This window comes from Moschus berezovskii, chromosome 11, assembly GCF_049115385.1.
Source record: "Moschus berezovskii isolate FMDL1 chromosome 11, NW_MosBer_1.0, whole genome shotgun sequence".
Lineage (NCBI taxonomy): Eukaryota > Metazoa > Chordata > Mammalia > Artiodactyla > Moschidae > Moschus > Moschus berezovskii.
This window is the reverse complement of record NC_142470.1, coordinates 102010134-102029063: the sequence shown is the minus strand read 5'-3', so window position 1 is coordinate 102029063 and position 18930 is coordinate 102010134. Positions and strand designations below refer to the sequence as shown.

Sequence of the window (18930 nt, the reverse complement as noted above, 5' to 3'; positions counted from 1 at the left end):
ATGAGTGATTCTCCCCTGGTGGCACAGTGGGTAAGAAGCTGCCTGCCAATGCAGGGGAAGCGGGTTCGATCCCTGGTCCAGGAAGATTCCACATGCCGCGGAGCAACTGAACCTGTGTGCCACAACTATTGAACTTGTCCTCTAGATCCTGGAAACTGCAACTCCTGAGCCCGCGCACCACAGCTGCGGAAGCCCGTGCACCCTAGAGCCTGTGCTCTGCAACAAGAGGAGCCACCGCACTGAGAAGCCTGTGCACGCAACTGGAGAGCAGCCCCTGCTCACTGCAACTAGAGAAAGCCCTCACAAAGCACCGAAGACCCAGCGCAACCAAAAATAAATAAAGTAAATAAATAAAATTATATAGAAAAAGAATGAGTGGATCCATGGGGATACTATGGCAGAGGCTGTCCCATTAAACTGGGGACCAGTAGCCCATGCTGGAATACACAGCACAGTGGCCAACCCACAGCATCCGTGCCTCCAGCTCCCCTCTCTCACCCCCAACCTCTGCCTTCACATCATTGCAAGGAAGGAAGAAAAGCGGGGAAATCTTGCTGCCAGGTTTGCAGAGGACGCTGCTGATTGCTGAACCAGAACGGACTTTGGAAAGTCCTCCTGAGTCTATAAAGATGAAGACTCATTGCTTCAACCCTTGCAATAAACATCCTGGGTGACCTTCGCCTCAAACCTCAGAGGTTTCGAGATGGCACAGAACATGCCGTGCCGTGTTTATTTCCCATCACTTGGTGGAGAAACTCTGCACGGGAAGGAGGATGCAGAAATGAAGCCCTGGAGGTACTGCAGGGTGGGTTCCAGACCTCCGCAATAATGTGAATCTCGCAATAAAGTGAGTCACGTGGATTTTTTTTTTTGGTTTCGCAGTGTATATAAAAGTGTAATACACTCTACTGTAACCTATTAAGCATGCAATAACATTATGTCTAAAAAAAGTACATACCTTTACTGAAAAATACTTTCTTGCTAAAAAATGCTAATCAATATCTGAGTCTTCAGTGTGCAATCACCTTTTTGCAATAGTCTTGTCAAAGATCACCGTCACAACTATAATAATAATAATGAACAATGTGAAATACTTGGAGAATGGCCAAAATGTGAAACAGACACAAGTGAGCAAATGCTATTGGAAAAGTGGTACCCCTAGACTTGATCAAACCCAGGTTGCTGCAAACCTTCAATGTGTAATAAATGCAGTATCTGCTAAATAAAACAAAGTCCAGTAAAATGAGGTCAATCTGCACTGCTGCGGGCCCGTGCAGTCTGGCTTGAATGGCTGTGAGTCTGAGGCATTAGTTTTTTTTTTTTTTAATTTTTGGCCACAAGGCATGCAGGATCTTACTTTCCCAACCACGGACTGAACTTGTTTTCTCCTGCGATGGAAGCCTGGAGTCTCGCAGATTCTTTACTATCTGAGCCACCAGGGAAGCCCCTTAACCACCACACTGCCAGGGAATTCCCTGAAGTATTAGTTTTTTAAAGGGACTATTCAAACAATTCTGGTGACTTGAGGATCAAGGTTTCCCATAGAAAAAACTGAGGTTGTGTAAATTCCTCTTTATGGATCATAAGATAAGCAGTTACCCTTCAGCATGGCCAAAGGCGCATGGCATGGTTTCACTTCCTCTCTTGGTGCTATTCATGTGGGCTGCCCTGTGCTATTTAGTGACTAGGATCCCAAAGAGGCAGGTCAGTTGGACTCCCGTGTTTGGCTGACCACAGTGACAGTATGGAGGGGATTCAGTTATCGACATGCCTTTCATCCTGGGATGATGATGGTGTTTGGTGAGATTTACCTGCTGGGGTGAATGTATGCCCTTGGAACTTCTTTGGCTGGACTGCAAATGTATAGCATACTTTGTGATCTTACCATGTTAAAATTATGGAACAGAAACAAATATTCCCCCTTCAACTGGTCCTTGGAAAAGGATTAAACAGGGATAGAGTGTAACATTTACTCTTTGGCTAATAAACTCTTTTGGTGGGTATTCTTAGCTCCTGGAAACCCAAGTTCGATTCTTGGGTTGGGAAGATCCTCCGGAGAAGGAAATAGCAACACTCTGGTATTCTTGCCTGGGAAATCCCATGGACAGAGGAACCTGGTGGGCTACAGTCCATGGGGTCACAGAGTCAGACATGATTGAGCAACTCACACAAACAGCTTCCATAAGAACCTCATCATGAAGTTATACAAACACGAAATTTATCCAGTAAGCTCACCTGTGGTAGCCCTATATGCCTGGACTTCAGTTTGTTCCACTTTAAACCGGAGCATGGATTCTCTAAGTCTCCATCTTGCTCCAGCATGGTGTTTTTCTCAGATTTTATTTACGCATCTGAGTTGACACCCGCAAGATTACCTTCCTTGTTGTTCAGTCGCTAAGTCATGTCCAACTCTTTTGAGACCCTGTGGACTGTAGCCTGTCAGACTCCTCTGTCCTTGGGACTTGCCAAGCAAGAATACTGGAGTGGGTTTCCATTTCCTTCTCCGGCAGAATCTTCCCAACCCAGGGATCAAACTCACATCTCCTGCATTGTCAGGCAGATTCTTTACCACCAGGGAAGCCCTACCTTCCTTGTCAGCAGAAGAATAAAACTAGGGTCAGTGCGTGCTTTTGACTCTGAACCATTTGCTCTGGGTATGAAATTCCTAAGATTTCTCTACAAGGGTTTCTGTTTCTGCCTTTCACCTTTAAGAACACCAGTATCTGAATAAATCAGACAGAAAGTATCCGTTAGGATGGTAACAGGGATTTTTAAGGACATTTGGAAGTGTGTTCTTCCTTGCCATCCACCAGCCCCAGCCTGGGTCCAGGCTCATCCTCTCCCCGGGACTCCATCCTTTCTAGCTCCAGGGACGGCTCCTAAGGGGAGAGTTACCGCCATCTGTCTTGCGTAGACATGAATTTCCACCTCCAGGGTACAGATTACTCAGCCAAATCCCACAAACTCTGATAAATATTTGGAAAAACCACCTTCCCCCTTCACTAACAGTTAAACATCACATAAGACTGGGGGTGGGGGTTCTCTGCCCCCAGAAGGACTTCATGGGGGAAACAGCAACTCTGTCCCTGGTTAAAGTTCCAAAGTCCTCTTTTTCCTCTTGAACAGGACTGGGGCCAGGCAAAATACACATCCCTGTAAAATCACCTCGCAGCTCGAAGTACGCAAGTTTTAACGAGTCACAAAAAATAGGGAAACTCACACAGAGTTTCCTTGGCCACTTCCCCATTTGAGTGATCACACACCCAGAGCTGCAGCTCGGATGGCGCTCTCAGCGAGAAGGGAAAAGGTGTGTTCACAGCCACCCAGTCGGGGGAGGGACTCAAGCCCGATTGGGAAATCCCTGGACAACGAGGATATAAATTCCTGCCCGACCGCTGAGCTTCCACTGAAGGTGAAAGGCCTGGCAGCCTTCCCAGGAAACAAGCTCCAGGTGAGCAATGCAGAGCTGCAGGTAAGAAGGGGAGGGCTCGATCTGGGAGTCAGGGCGCCTGGGCTCCATCATTTTTCCAGGGAACCTCAGGAAGCTTCCCTGATAGCTCTAGACAGCAGATGCCTCCTCCAGGTGGCTCCCTTCTCTCTGTGACCTTCCCCACCCTTGGGAAGGTGACCTGGACCTTTTGCGGTTTCAGTTTCTCTGTCAAGATAGGGGCTAGATTAGAGGGTTTCCAAGGACTGTCTATGATTGGACATTGGAGTGAGTGAAAGTCGCTCCTGTCTGACTCTTTTGCGACCCCTTGGCTTGTAGCCCTCCAGGCTCCTCTGTCCATGGGATTCTCAGGCAAGAATACTGGAGTGGGTTGCCATGCCCTCCTCCAGGGGCTCTTCCTGCCCCAGGGGTTGATCCCAGGTCTCCTGCATTGCAGGTAGATTCTTTACTGTCGCTGTGATTGGAGTGACAGGCAAAACTGCCGTGGAATCAGGAAGAGGAGAGGAACGGCTGAGAGAGCCTGTCTCTGGCTCAGGGAAGGCTGTGCCTCTGGGACTTACACTGAGCTTAGAGGCTTTCCTCTTTGGAAAGATCAAGGGGGGGTTTCTTTTGCAAAGTATGAGTAACTTTTCTAACATCTGAGCTTTTGGGGTTGGCTGAGCCCCAAACCTTCTGGCCGCCTTGGAAGAGCATCAGGCAGTGTGGTTAGGTGCTAGTCCCAAGGCTGAAGGGCCCAGGTTGGAGTCTGGCTGTGCCTATTATAACTGGATGACACCATGCATGCGTTCCTATGGTAACTGTCTTTTAAAAACCCTGTACTTAAGTGAACCAGGAGTACCATCAATAGAGATGGTCCACCCAGTGGCCAGCAGCTCACCAGTAATCCACAGTCAGGAAACGTTAAGCTTACCTTTATCCCTTGCTTTATTCCTGGGATGTAATGATAAAACTGGGCATGATTTTCTAAAAAGTCATTTTTACCTTCAATTATCATTAAGTAACCCACGCAATTTATTTTTACCTTTCTGGCTCCTGCTGTGTCCCCACCTGTAAATTGTAATGCTAGTGGTGAGGATGCATGCATTCGGTTATGTCCAACTCTTTTGCACCTCCATGGACTGTAGCCTGCCAGGCTCCTCTGTCCATGGGATTCTCTAGGCAGGAATACTAGAGTGGGTTACCATTTCCTCCTTTAGGGGATCTTCCCAACCCAGGGATCAAACCTGCATCTCTTATGTCTCCTGCATTGGCAGGTGGGTTCTTTACCACTAGTGCCACCTGAGAAACCCAGCAGAGTAAATGAATCCAACCCACATGGAGCTTTGGTGAGGTGCCAGGCACAGGGGGGCGCCATCTGAATGTTTTCTCTTTGTGTTAACCGTCCTTCTCAAATCCAAACAAGTGGAAATGTGCCAAATTCTTAAAACATGGATTTTTAAAACACGAAACTAGAATATTTCAAATAGTTGATAATGTTTGTTGGTTTACTTACTGTTTTGTTGTTGTTGTTGAGACATAATTCACATAACATAAAATTCACCATTTTAAAGTAAAAAAAAAAACAACCAAACTCCACTTTGGAAGCCTGTCCTCTCCGTGGCTCCCAGCTCCCTCAGGAGCCCCTGGGCCCACTCTGCCTCTAATGCTGTGTGATCCCAGGTCAGGGCTTGTCATCCTTCTGAGTTTCTGGTAAACTGAGGCTGTTGAGTGACCTGCCCTTCGGAGTTCCTCCCACAGTTCCTCTCTGTCCGTGTTGGGGTGATGGGGCGTCCTTCCATGTCCCCCAGTTCACCCTTCCCCAAGCTCTGCCTTCCAAACAAGGCAGGGATCCCTCCCCACCAGTCTGGGGAGGGGAGCTCCTCCCACATGCATCACAGATGGTGTACCTTCCTTCAAACCTCATGACAGTCTTATCCATTTTAATGGTATTTCCCACTTTTTAACCTGTCTGGTTATCCTAATGGGCAAGAAGGGAGTTCAGGTGGAATGGGGCAGGGGGCTGTGAGGACAGTCACTGCCCCATTTGTTCCCAGCTGGTCTGGGACCCTCCTTTCCATGCTGCCAGCCGGCCTTCCCCCTCTCCCCTCAGTGTCTCTACTCCCACCAGCCCCTCAAAGCCAGGCTGTTTGACAGTCAACTCCTGCATGATCAGGGACACTCAGAGCTAGGATGGCAGAGGTGGCATCGAGTTATAGCACAACTGAAGTAGTGCAAGCATGCAGTGTAGCTTCAGGTGGTTTTTGAAAGATTTATTATGTTTGGCTGCGCTGGGTCTTCGCTGCTGCATGCAGGCTTTCTCTGCCTGCGGTGAGTGGGGCTGCTTTTCGGCGGTCCGCAGGCTTCTCATCGCAGTGGCTTCTCGTTGTGGGCACAGACTGCGCACACGGCTCTAGAGCACAGGCCCAGTGGTTCTGGCACACGGGCTTCGCTGCTCCGCGGCCTGCGGGATCTTCCCCGACGAGGGATGGAGCCCCGCGTTGCAAGGCACTTTCTTAGCCACTAGACTATCAAAGAGGCCCCAGGCGGCCTTTTTAGCACCATCACCTGCTCTGTGCGTGGGGGACACTTCATCATGACAGTGTCTCTGACAAGAGGTTCTCAAACTTAAGCTTGCTTCAGCATCGCCTGAAGGAGTTTATTAAAATGATGGCTGAGCCCACTCAGGGTTTTGGATTCGGTAGGTGCAGGGGAAGAAGGGGGCTGAGCACCTGTACTGCTCCTGAGTCACCGGGGGGTGCTGGGGCGGCTGGTCTGCCGACCTGGAGAACCACTTCCTTAGGAGGTTAAGAGATCTCCTGTCCAGAGGCGAATCAGCTGGAACAAGTGAGTATATCAGTGTCTGAAACCACTCCTCGGTTTCCTCTCACTTTTGTTCCCCACTCCCGAAGACATAGTGCTTGAAGGAGGGAGGAAGAGGACAGCGAAAAGATGAAAGGGATATGGAAGTTTCCAGTTGATGGGGTCACAAGAAAAATAGTGATGAGGATGGTGTTGATCCTCTAGCTTCTCAGAATACCTGCTCCAGTGTTCTTAGCCCTGATTGAGCGTTAAAAACACCTGGAGAGGTTTTAAAACTCTCTGTACCTGGGACCAATTACATCAGGAACTTGGAGGGCTGGGGCTCGGCATCTTTAGTTTTTTAAAGCTTTCCAGGCAATTCTGATGTGTAGCCAAAGCCGATATCCACTGATGCATTCTACCTGGTGTGTTCCTCACTGCCACACTTTTATAAACTGTTTAGGGACTTCTTTTTCTTTAACATTTATTTATTTATTTGACTGCATCAGGCCTTGGTTGTGGCATGTGAACTCTTTAGTTGCAGCATGTTGGATCTAGCTCCCTGACCAGGGATCAAACCCAGGCCCTCTGCACTGGGGGCATGGAGTCTTACCCCCTGGCCCACTAGGGGAGACCCAGAGGAGGGATTCTTAATGTGGGGTCCACTGAAGGGGCTTAGAATTCTGGGAGTCTGTGAACTTAGATGTGAAAAAAATTACATTTCTTTTTTCACAAACATCTAAGTCTCCCTTCAGAACCTGGGTTCTGAACCTGTTATGTGTCTGATTGTCTCTCATTAGATAAATGGGCCTTTGATTCAGCAGTAGCATGAACAGAGAGAAATCTGAGACTCTGTCTGGAACTCCATCAAAACATTTCTGGAGCATACTTGAGTTAAGAATCTCATATGAAACATAAATAATTTCCTAAACACAGGAGGTCAGTTATCATGGCACTTGATTGTGGGCCAAAAGAGCCCCGTTTAAAACTGGGATATTATCTTGCTATGTGACTTGGACATATAACTTTATGTTTCTGGATGTTTCGTTCATCCGATGAAGTGGATGGATTAGAGAGCAGGGGTTCTTTTGTTATTTTAAGAATGGTTTTGGATAGTACCCATTTCACTCAAATTTTTCATGACATGTCAAGAGGAAATTTAAGAGTGCTTGGGCTTAATTGGGGATTGCTAGTCTGAGTGTGTTCAAGGGCCAGAAAGTAAGTCAAATCTGTGAGGTTGTGAGTGACAGGGCCTGTGACCCACTGCAATGAGTCTGTCACTTGGAAAGACACTTAGTGGAAGACAGTGCCACCACTCTGACTAGAAGAGACACACTCACATGTTGAACAGGCCTGTGACCCCCAGTCTGTGATTCCCAGTGTAGCTTTGACACCTTGGGACAATCAGATCACATCACCCTTAAGTTAAAGGGACGAGGGTCAAATCCTGGCCCCACCACTTCTATTTGTATTTCCTTCAGGTGTTATTTAACATCTGTAAGCCTCAATGTCTTCATCTCTAAAAGGAAAAGAATAATATCTAGTTTGTAAAGTATTGAGAACATTAAAAGAAATCATACATGTCAAGACTTCACCCAGTGCCTGGCACATGGTGGATGTTCAATAAATGTTAGTTGTCAGCACCATCCTCACCATCACCATCGTCAGGTTATGAGATACTGACCTCAAAATTTCAAAACCACTCTGAGAGGGCTGGTGTGATCAGAGGCACAGGGACTTAACATTCAGTTCAGTTCAGTTCAGTCGCTCAGTTGTGTCCGACTCTCCGCGACCCCATGAATCACAGCACGCCAGGCCTCCCTGTCCATCACCAACTCCCGGAGTACACTCAAACTCATGTCCACAGAGTCGGTGATGCCATCCTGCCATCTCATTCTCCGTCGTCCCCTTCTCCTCCCGCCCCCAACCTTTCCCAGCATCAGAGTCTTTTCCAGTGAGTCAACTCGTCGCATGAGGTGGCCAAAGTATTGCAGTTTCAGCTTTAGCATCAGTCCTTCTAATGAACACCAGGATTGATCTCCTTTAGAATGGACTGGTTGGATCTCCTTGCAGTATAAGGGACTCTCAAGAGTCTTTTCCAATACCACAGTTCAAAAGCATCGATTCTTCGGCGATCAGCTTTCTTCACAGTCCAGCTCTCACATAGCACATATACTAAAATTGGAACGATACAGAGAAGATTAGCATGGCCCTGCGCAAGGACTTAACATTATCTCTGCTCTAATCCCTGTGGGTATCTGCCTGCTTTATTTAAGGATAAGCCAGGCCTAAATATCAATGCTTCTCAAATCACAAGAGAGTCTTGGCAAAGCACAGCTGATTCTGATTCCCTAGGTCTGGGGTGGGGTCAGAGATTTTGCATTTCTCGTAAGTGATGTATATCCATGATGCTGATCCAGGGACCACACCTTGAGTAGGAAGGCTTTAGAATATTTGAGACAAAGTTTTCTTATCTGGGAGAAAGGAAGGTAACTATGGCTTTGGATGTGCCCTAAATTTTCTAGAGCTAATAGTCATCAGAATGTTTCCTTAACTGTCTGTGGTTGGCAGAATTATAAGACACCTCTCACTGATCATGCTTTGTTTAAGCCCCTCCCCTTGAATGAGAGTGAGTTATACAAACATTATGGAATGACTTTCCCACAATTAGGGGACCATATGCAGCAAAGGCGAGGGAATTTTGCAGGTGTATTTTAGGTCTCCAGTCAATTGACTTGAAATTAATCAAATGGAAGACCAGCCTGGCACAACCAGTTGGGCTCCTTATTTATTTATTATTTTTGGTTGTGCTGGGCTTTTGTTGCTGCGAATGGACTTTCTCTAGTTGCCGTGAGTAGGGGCCACTCTCTAGCTGAGGTGTGTGGGCTTCTCATTGCGGTGGCTTCTCGTTGTGGAGCATGCGTTCTAGGGTGTGTGGGCTTTGGTAGTTGTGGTTCACAGGCTTAGTTGCCCTGCAGCATGGGGGTTCTTTCCAGACCAGGGATTGAACTCATGTCCCCTGCACTGGCAAGTGGATTCTTAACCACTGGGCCACCAGGGAAGCCCTTCGTTCTTTAAAAGAAGATCTGGGGTCAGGGTCCAGAGGTAAGAGAGATTTGAAGTAGAACTGAGATTATCCCTTGGCCCTGAAAAATCAAACTGGCCTGTTGAGGAGAGGGCCCCCGGGCAGGAAGTGGCAGTGGCCTCTAGTTGCTGAGAGTGGCCTTGGCTGATAGCCGGGAAGAAAGTGGGGACCCCAGCTATACAGTTGCAAGGAACTGAATTCTGCCAACAGCCCCAGGCAAGTGGGCTGGGACCCCAAGCTTTGATATCTGCCTGTGGGGCTTCCCTGGTGGCTCAGTTGGTAAAGAATCCACCTGCAATGCGGGAGACCTGGGTTTGATCCCTGGGTTGGGAAGATCCCCTGGAGAAGGGAAAGGCTACCCACTCCAGTATTCTGGACTGGAGAATTCCATGGACTGTATAGTCCATGAGGTCACAAAGAGTCGGACACGACTGAGTGGTTTTCACTTCACTGTGGGACCATGAACAGAATCTATCCGAGCAGGCAGACCCACAGTGATGTGAGCTCATAATGGGGCCTGGTTTCACATCACTGAGTCTGTGGTCTTTTGCTCCAGGGCAATACAAAGCAAATCCAATGTCCTCATTCTTCTCCTGGATTGCTGTGCCTAAAGAGAACTTTGTAGACAACCAGTTGGCCTCAGATTATCTGGACACAAGTGCTGGGGTAGAAAATCGGTGTTTCTATTTGTTGTTGTTCAGTTGCTAAGTTGTGTCCAACTCTTTGCATCCCCATGGACTACAGCACGCCAGGCTTCCCTGTCCTTCACTGTCTCCCAGAGTTTGCTCAAACTCATAGCTATTGAGTCAGTGATGCCATCCAACCATCTCATCCTCTGTTACCCCCTTCTCCCGCCCTCGATCTTTCCCAGCATCAGGGTCTTTTCCAATGAGTTGGCTCTTCACCTAGGTGGCCAAAGTATTGGAGCTTTAGCATCAGTCCTTCCAATGAATATTCAGGATTTATTTACTTTAGGATTGGCTAGTTGGATCTCCTTGCTGTCCAAAGGACTCTCAAGAGTCTTTTCTAGCACCACGACTTGAAAGCATCAATTCTTGGGCACTCAGCCCTTCGTATGGTCCAACTCTCACATCCGTATGTGACCAAAGGGAAAGCAGACACTCAGGAACAAGGGAATGGACCCATGGATAGAAGTAAACCTCAGCCTCCTATCAGGGTGTCCCGACTATCCCAGGTGGCCACCATCCAGCAACAAGGGCTCAGGGTTCACCGCGGTAGAAGAGAGAGCTGGGGGGAACACCAGAGATAAAACTCCTGGGTGAGCCATGTCCTTCCCGCTTCCTTCTTGTGATGACCAGTCCTGTGACCATGCCTAACTTCAAGGGCACAGAGAAGCGAAATTCCTTGTGCACCTCAAGGTAGCCCTGGTCTAGATGTTGGGAACCTGAGTCTGTCAACCCCTGTGTTGCCAGAGTGGAGGCAGGATTTCAGAAAACTCAGCTTCAGGATGCGCGTCTCACTCCAGGGATGGATCTGGCAGTCCCGGCCGCCTGGGAGAAGCCAGAGGGAGCATGTGTGTGTGAAGGGAGTGCTGCCAAAATCTTCGCTTTCTCTGCCCACCTAAGTGGGCTTAAAAAACCCAGAGAGTTTGGAGGAAATAGAAAGGCAGCTTTAGTCCTCAGCCGCCAGAGGGGGAGAACACAGTAGGCTTGTGCCTCAAGAACTGTGTCCCCCTTCCATGAGGAAGCTGGGGGCTTATGTTAGATGAGGGCTCACAGGGCTAGGTGTTGAGGAAGAAGGTGTGAGGATCCTGTATTCTTTCTCCTGCACTGTTTTAAAGACAGTCACAGGCAGGCATCAGGCAGTCTGTTAATTGTCAGGCAGTCTGGTAGCCTGGTAGTTGAGTCTACTGTCTTTTGTGTGTTCTACCGGGCCTTCTCTCTATAATGTAAAACAGAAAAACTACGAGGGGTGATCTGTGGGGAGAGTGCTGTAAAGGTGAGCAGATACAGGACGTGATTAGCATAGAGTCAAAGGATAACAGGTGCAAAATGTGAGGTGGGGGCAGAAAAGCAAACCCAGTTACCACTACAGATTAGGGACAATTAAAGTAAAAGCTAAGAGTGGCCAGGCCCGCTCACTTTTCTCTTTATCGTCTTCGGTCTCAGGAAAGAAAGGAAAAACTGCTTCCTCTTTTTTCCTTTTCCCTGCACCAGAAACTCTCCCTCTGGGCCCAGAGGAGAGCAAAGTTTCTTGGTGGGACTTCCTGGGTTGGTGGACAATCCATCAGTTCTGGGCTGTCTTCAGGCTAATGACTGGGGATTCTTGTGCCAAGGACTTTCCCCACACCCGATAGACCAGAATCGCTTGGGTTTCCTAGTGTGATTGGTTTTCTTTTTGGCTTGGTTTTCACCTGCTCTCTTGTCTGTGCTGGGCACGGGGCTGGGGGAAATTATGCCTTCTGTGACCCTTAGGGGACAAGTCATTCTGGGTGGGCATATTTTCCAGGGAGTAAGAGATAATCTTTTGAAGCATGAAAAATCTCCTCTGTTCTGACAGCTTAATAACTTGGGAGGAAATATTTCTAAAATACATGTATGGTGGTGAATATTTGTACTCACTGCAAGCTGATGTCACAAAAATGAACTTTTAATAACTTTTCTAATAAGAACCTCATTTGGTTCCTGAGGCTCCTGTCAACTTAAAAAATAGTCACAACCTAAGAGTTGAGAGCAATGTTTTATTTGATGGGAATTTTTTAGGACTTCAGGCGTGGGAGGCAGCAACTCAAGTTGCCCTGAGAGAATTACTCTGAGGAGGTGGTGGGGAGGAGTTAGGTTGTATAGGAGTTTGCAATGAAGGGTAGGTAGTCTGAACATCAAAAGTATTTTTGTGAATTACAGAAAACCAATCTCAAATTAAGGAATTCTGTGCCCTCCTGTGTATGGGAAGATGCAAGAGTCTGGGCTAACTGAAATCATTCCTTTCATATGAATCTCAGAACACACACCCAGTCTCCTGTGAACACATCCTGAGTTCTTCAGGGCTCACTGTAGACAGTGGCTGCTCCCTAATGGTTGCCAGCGCAAGAAGGTGTTCTTCCTGAGTGCCCTGGAGGGCTGGAATCGCTGGTGACTATGTTATCTCTGTTTACTGATATGGCAGGAAATACTCCATTTCTCACTCTATTAATGAGTAAAGGGGAATTTAAGCTGCCAGTTCATCTTATTCTGGTGTAGGTTGGTCCAGCTCTGCCTCTCTGGGTTTTATTCAGTCTCTTTTGGGTATGTGGCTCAGATGGCAAAGAGTCTGCCTGCAATACAGGAGAACCAGGTTCGATCTCTGGGTCGAAAAGATCCCCTGGAGAAGGAAATGGCAACCCACTCCAGTATTCTTGCCCAGGAAATCCCATGGACAGAGGAGCCTGGCGAGCTACAGTCCATGAGGTTGCCAGAAGTCAGACATGACTGAGCGACTAACGCTTTGGGTAGATGCTCAGTCTTTTAGAGTTTCTGACCTTGCCACCTACTTCTCGCCAGGACCAGAGTCTGAGAACTGGGGAAGCCGTGTCCCCAGGGTGTGACGGGGAGGGTGGCTGGTCCCCATTTGCTGGTCTGGGGGCTCTTCACTGGCTTCCATGAAGATGATCCTGGACCTGGCTGGTCACACAGTGTCCATCTACATCTCCTGCTGAAGTTCATGGCTGGGAAACCCAGGATCTGGTCTTGTCTGGAGGTCAGAGCCAATGCATTGGCTGACATGGCCCCACTGTGCCCCTTGATGGCCCCATGGTTTGCTGTACCCCAGCCATGGCCTTGTTTCTCCCCTGGCTTAGACTGGCTACCCGTGCTGGTGGTACCCAAAACGTGTACCAACCAGAAGGGCAGGAGCACCGATCAGTCAGAGCAGGTGCTGCACTAGGTTTTGGACCATGAGGATCTCAGGGGAGCATCTCTGGAAAGGCAGAGTGTGGAGAGCTCAGGGCTTAAGTAAGTGGTTATTTACTAGCTGGTAAGGACATGTTTCGAATTGATGCTTTTGAACTGTGGTGCTGGAGAAGACTCTTGAGAGTCCCTTGTACTGCAAGGAGATCCAACCAGTCCATTCTAAAGGAGATCAGTCCTGGGTGTTCATTGGAAGGACTGATCCTAAAGCTGAAACTGCAATACTTTGGCCACCTCATGCGACGAGTTGACTCACTGGAAAAAACTCTGATGCTAGGAAAGGTTGGGGGCGGGAGGAGAAGGGGACGACAGAGAATGAGATGGCTGGATGGCATCACCGACTCTGTGGACATGAGTTTGAGTGAACTCTGGGAGTTGGTGATGGACAGGGAGGCCTGGCGTGCTGTGATTCATGGGGTTGCGGAGAGTCGGACACGACTGAGCGACTGAACTGAACTGAAGGACATGTTTCTGGGTTTCCCAGGTGGGACTAGCAGTAAAGAACCTGCCTGCCAATGCAGGAGACAGAAAAGACATGGGTTCTATCCCTGAGTTGGGAAGATCCCTTGGAGGAGGGCGTGGCAACCCACTCCAGTATCCTTGCCAGGAGAGTCCTATAGACAGAGGAGCCTGACGGGCTACAGTCCATGGGGTCTCAAAGAGTCAGACATGACTGAAGCAGTTTAGCACACATGTTCTCAAGGACATGTTTTCATAACTGGCCATACTGCTCCTTATGGGCTGAGTGTCCCGCAGCCTCTAGGTCATCTTGTCCTTCATCACAGCAGCCCCACATCAGCTCAGATCTCAGCTTGCCCCAGTTCTCCACTGGAAGCATGGGGGAGCTGCGTTTCCTCCCATCAGCAAAGAGCGGAGACTCACAGGTAACTAACCCTGCCTCCCTTACCTTAATATGCCAGTGTCTCCACCCTCCCCGGGTGCTGCCATCTTGATCAGGGCTCCCTACTTTTCCTTGGTGGGAATTCCTCAAGGGACCTAGTTGGAAAGCAGAACTGTCCCTTGGCACTCAGATTTTGAGCCTGGAAGTGGGGCAGAACCCACTTTCCCAACTTGGACATCCCCATACATTATGTCCACTTACTGCCCTCCTTACCGAGCAAGCCTTTGCTCGTCCCCTTTTTTAGGGCCATAGTGGCTGAAGACTCAGAGAAAATGGGAAGGGAAATGCACTGGAAGATAATTTGCTGTCATCCCCATCACATGCATTATGCACTTCCTAATCTAAGGGAGATCAATCCTGGGTGTTCATTGGAAGGACTGATGCTAAAGCTGAAACTGCAATACTTTGGCCACCTCATGCGATGAGTTGACTCACTGGAAAAGACTCTGATGCTGGGAAAGGTTGGGGGCAGGAGGAGAAGGGGACGACAGAGAATGAGATGGCTGGACGGCATCACCGACTCTGTGGACATGAGTTTGAGTGAACTCCGGGAGTTGGTGATGGACAGGGAGGCCTGGCGTGCTGTGATTCATGGGGTCACGGAGAGTCGGACACGACTGAGTGACTGAACTGAACTGAATCTTGAGAAAGAAGGTCCAGAGAAAATACATTCATTTGTATCATTTCTTTTTAGATTGACCAATAAGGAATCCTATGAGATTTCTCTTTCTCCGTCTGACTTACCTTACTCAGTAAGACAATCTCTAGCTCCATCCATGTTGCTGCAAATGGCATAATATTCTTTTTAATGACTGAGAGCGAGATTTAAACTGTTCTTCATGATTCAGGGAAAATCAGTACAGACACCAACTGTTTTGTGCTGGAACACCTAGTTGCTTTCATGACACATGCAGAGGTGGAGGGGGGCACTTGTGTCTGCTCGTCAGGGGCTCTGTTTGGCTCTTGCACTCATCTTAGTAGTTTTTCTTCTCTGTCATTGGGCAATCAGCTGCTGCATCTTTGTGGGTGTGTTTTCCTCTGTCAGCCTTCCGTCTTTTTCTGAGTAGCTGGCTCTTCTCTACATCTAGGCTATGACAAATCTAGATAGCATATTAAAAAGCAAAGATATCACTTTGCTGACCAAGGTCCATATAGTCAAATCTATAATCTTTTCAGTAGTCATGTATGGATGTGAGAGTTGGATCATAAAGAAGGCTGAGCACCTAAGAACTGATGCCTTTGAAATGTGGTGCTGAAGCAGATTCTTGAGAGTCCCTTAGACTGCAAGGAGATCCAACCAGTCAATCCTAAAGGGAGTCAACCCTGAATATTCATTCGAAGGACTGATATTGAAGTTGAAGCTCCAATGCTTTGGCCGCCTGATTCAAAGAACTGCACTCATTGGAAAAGACCCTGATGCTGGGAAAGATTGAAGGCAAAGGAGAAGAGGGCAGCAGAGGATGAGATGGTTGGATGGCATCGCCAATGCAGTGGACATGACCTTGGGTGAACTCTGAGAGGGTTCACCTCTCCCTGGACAGGGAGGTCTGGCATGCTGCAGTTCATGGGGTCGCAAAGAGTTGGACACAGCTTAGCGAATGAACAACAAGAACCTCTTCTTTGCTTCTCTTTGAACAATCTGGTCACCTTTCCCTGACCCTCAAGGCTCTTGGAATATATAGAAGGTCGTCGTCTGAGCTGCCCCCAGGATGAAATCTGGCCACTGAGTAGAGCTTAGGGGTAGGCAAACCTGCATCCTGAAATGACAGAGGTTTCTGATGAGGAGTTCTTTCTAAGACTGGAAGTGGCCATCTTACGAGGTGCCAGCGTGGCCATCTGTGGAGGATGCTGGTTTGGGAAGACTGTGTAGGTGGGCTGCTGAGCTCGACAGCTCCTGGAAGCCCCTCCAGGTCCAGGTGCTTGTGCTTGCACAGAGCCGAGACCCAGTCCCAAGGATGAGGGTTGTGTCGGCCCAGGCTTCCATCCTACTCCACTGCTGCACTGGCTCTCTGGCCTCGGGCAGCCTGCTTCTTCTACCTGAGACTGTTCCATTGTTAATGTTTACAGTGAGGGTGACACACTCTTACCAGACCCGTGAGTTTTGCGCTGTGGAGTTGTTCAGAGTACTGACTCCCTTCTACACAAACGTCGGGCTGGGAGAATTTGAAGCCTTGTGGATTTGTTCTGTGGGTGCCAAGGGCCTCAGGGGTCCAGCTTCCATGTCTGTCCCGCTGGGTGACTACAGGTGACTATTCTGAGCTAGAGGAGGTCTTGTTGAGGGTTGGCCTGTGGGAGGGGCTGATGCATGAGCCAGTCTTTGCTGGCTGGTCCAGAACCCCCAGGGGCTCTGAACGATTACAGCTTGCTGGGAATGAAACACATGAATGGAGTATTTGAGTGGCAGGATGAGCTGGGCTGATTTGCTGAATCTCTTGGTTAACGGTTCCTGGGGCAGAAGCTGGTCAAAGTTCAAAAACTTTGACAGGGAAAGAGTGATTTTATTAATTTTTTAATTTAATTTTTAAAATTTATTTTTGTTAAATTTTTTAAATTGGAGTATAGTTGATTATAATGTTGTGTTGGTTTCAGATGTGCAGCACGGTGAATCAGTTATATATATATATACATATATTTGCTCCTTTTTATTTTTTTGATTCTTTTCCCATATAGGTCATTACACAGTATTGAGTAGATTCCCTGTGCTGTACAGTAGGTCTTTGTTGGTTTTCTGTTTTATATGTAGTAGTGTGTATTTGTCAATCCCAATTTCCCAGCTTACCCCTCCAGCCTTCTTTACCCTCTGGTAGCCATTAAGTCTGCTTTCTCCATCTGTAACTCTGCTTCTGTTTTGCAGATGAATTCACTGGGAAAGGGTGATTTTAGAGAGAAAGACCGTAAAACAGAGAGCATGTCGCCCGTGGTGGAGCTGAGTCTGAGCCTTACCAGGTTCTTCCCTTTAAGATTCCGCCCAATGGGGCCCAACGGCTGGTTCTGCCAAAGATCGGTCTTCCTGTGCCCTGACTTCCAGTTAGCGCGTCTGTCCCCCGACCCCATTAGGGTCAAGACTTGCCGGTGACACAGCCATGCAGACCTGAAGCAGTCCCACCGTCCTGCTCCAAATTCCCTTAATCCCAGAAGGGAGGGAAATGCTAGCTTCTCTTTTCTGAAGGACAAAAGTAGTGTGTCTCTCAAGGGTTCCGTTCTGAACCAACATGTTTGTCTGCCTCAAACCTGTCTTTTATTTCTCTGCATCTGAAGTTAGAGAATCTCAAATGCCTAACATTCTGTGCTTCCCAGAGACCTAGTTCCAAATACTTTTTATTTGGTTTCAACATTGAATTAGTAATTGCTTTTCCAAGCTTAATTTTGATGTAAATATTTATTTCCCCATAGGATTCAGGGGGTTTGTATCACATGCCTGAAACACCCTGTTTAGATTTTTAGGAATCTATTTTGCAAACTGGACATGACTCAGTGGTAGGCGTGAGGCTGGAGAGCTATTTGACTTCATTGATAGTCAAGATCTGTCACCTCGTTTTTGTGTTTTGGATGACTGTACTTCTTGACTCATAGATGGAAGCCACTCATAGTGGCTTAAAACCTTCCGGGAACAAGGTAAAGGTAGAAATAAAGAAGAGTTTCATCTTCTAGGTAAATTAAGAGAGATACTCAAATATACTAGAGAAAAAAATTTTTGCTCCTTTTGAATGCCTGAAGATTTATCTCTGGAGCTAACGTTTGCTTATTTACTCTCAATAAACTTTCAGGTGTTTTCAGGGAAAGTATGTATGTATGTGTGTGTGTGTGTGTGTGTGTGTGTGTGTGTGTGTGCACGTGGCCCAGGTGGGGTCCAAGCAGGGCTGGGGGTCCAGGCAGGGTTTGGGGGCCCAGGCCCCACTTCTGAAAACTATTGGGAATTAATATTTACATCAAAATTAAGCCTGGGAATTTTTTCTAAATTAAAAGCTGAAGCAAAACGAAAAGTATTTTGATCTAAGTTTCTGAGAAGCACAGAGGTCATGAGAAGTCATGAGGGGGTCAGGGGCCCAGAAAGACAGACAGACAGAAAGACAAAGAGAGAAGATGAGAATAAACCCAAATTGGTGACTCTGGGTAAGATACATTGGGCCTCCCAGGTGGCTCAGTGGTAGAGAATCCACCTGCCAATGCAGGAGACACAGGTTCGATTCCTGAGTCAGGAAGATCCCCTGGAGAAGACAGTGGCAACCCACTCCAGTATTCTTGCCTGGGGAATCCCATGGACAGATAAGCCAGGCAGGCTACAGTCTGTGGCATCTCAAAGTGTCAGACACGACTGAGCAACTAAACTATAATAGCAAGGTAAGATACATACTGGTGTTCTACTTTTTAGTATATGTAACTTTTTAGTTACATTCCTGCAACTTTTTAGTCTATTGGAATTCTTCAGAATTAAAGTAAACAGTGAAATAAACACCCGCACACCTGTAGGCTGCATGTCCATCCTGGAGCAGGAGTCAGGCCCAGGGTCCCAGTCAGGCACAGTCACCTGGGCCTCAGGGCCGTGTGGTGGACACACTCAGGCCCCCCTCCTTCCCGCCCCTTCCCCTTCCTGGGCACCCCCGGCTTAGGTTGAACCATCAACAGTTTCCACCTTACTTCATTCTTTTTCTTTTCTTCAGTTTCCCCACATTTTTGGTCATTTTCTGAGCCTGGCCCTGCTTTGCCTCCTATTCCTCTCTACTTTTACACTGAGTTCAGCAGAACAGGTCATTTGACAGAAGTAAAAAGTAAAGCTAGAATTGTAACTCAAATACTTGGAACAAAATGCCTT

General features: G+C 47.8%; 1 protein-coding gene and 1 pseudogene across 4 annotated transcripts in view; both read left to right on the top strand.

The window, feature by feature from the left end:
• Positions 1–3299: 3299 nt before the first annotated feature.
• The window catches only part of IL1R2 (interleukin 1 receptor type 2), a 40299-nt gene continuing 24668 nt past the window's right edge, over positions 3300–18930 (top strand). Inside the window, exon 1 of one of the 4 annotated variants that reach the window (XM_055399900.2) lies at positions 3300–3451. Coding sequence is in view for 1 of the 4 variants with exons in the window: in XM_055399903.2 (XP_055255878.2) it covers positions 3459–3472 (14 nt within the window). In the remaining 3 variants the exon portion in view is untranslated. Of the gene's footprint in view, positions 3473–18930 lie in introns of all 4 variants that reach the window. The other 3 variants (XM_055399904.2, XM_055399899.2, XM_055399903.2) reach the window with 3 other exon arrangements.
• On the top strand, positions 8382–8449 carry LOC129540113 (U6 spliceosomal RNA; annotated as a pseudogene).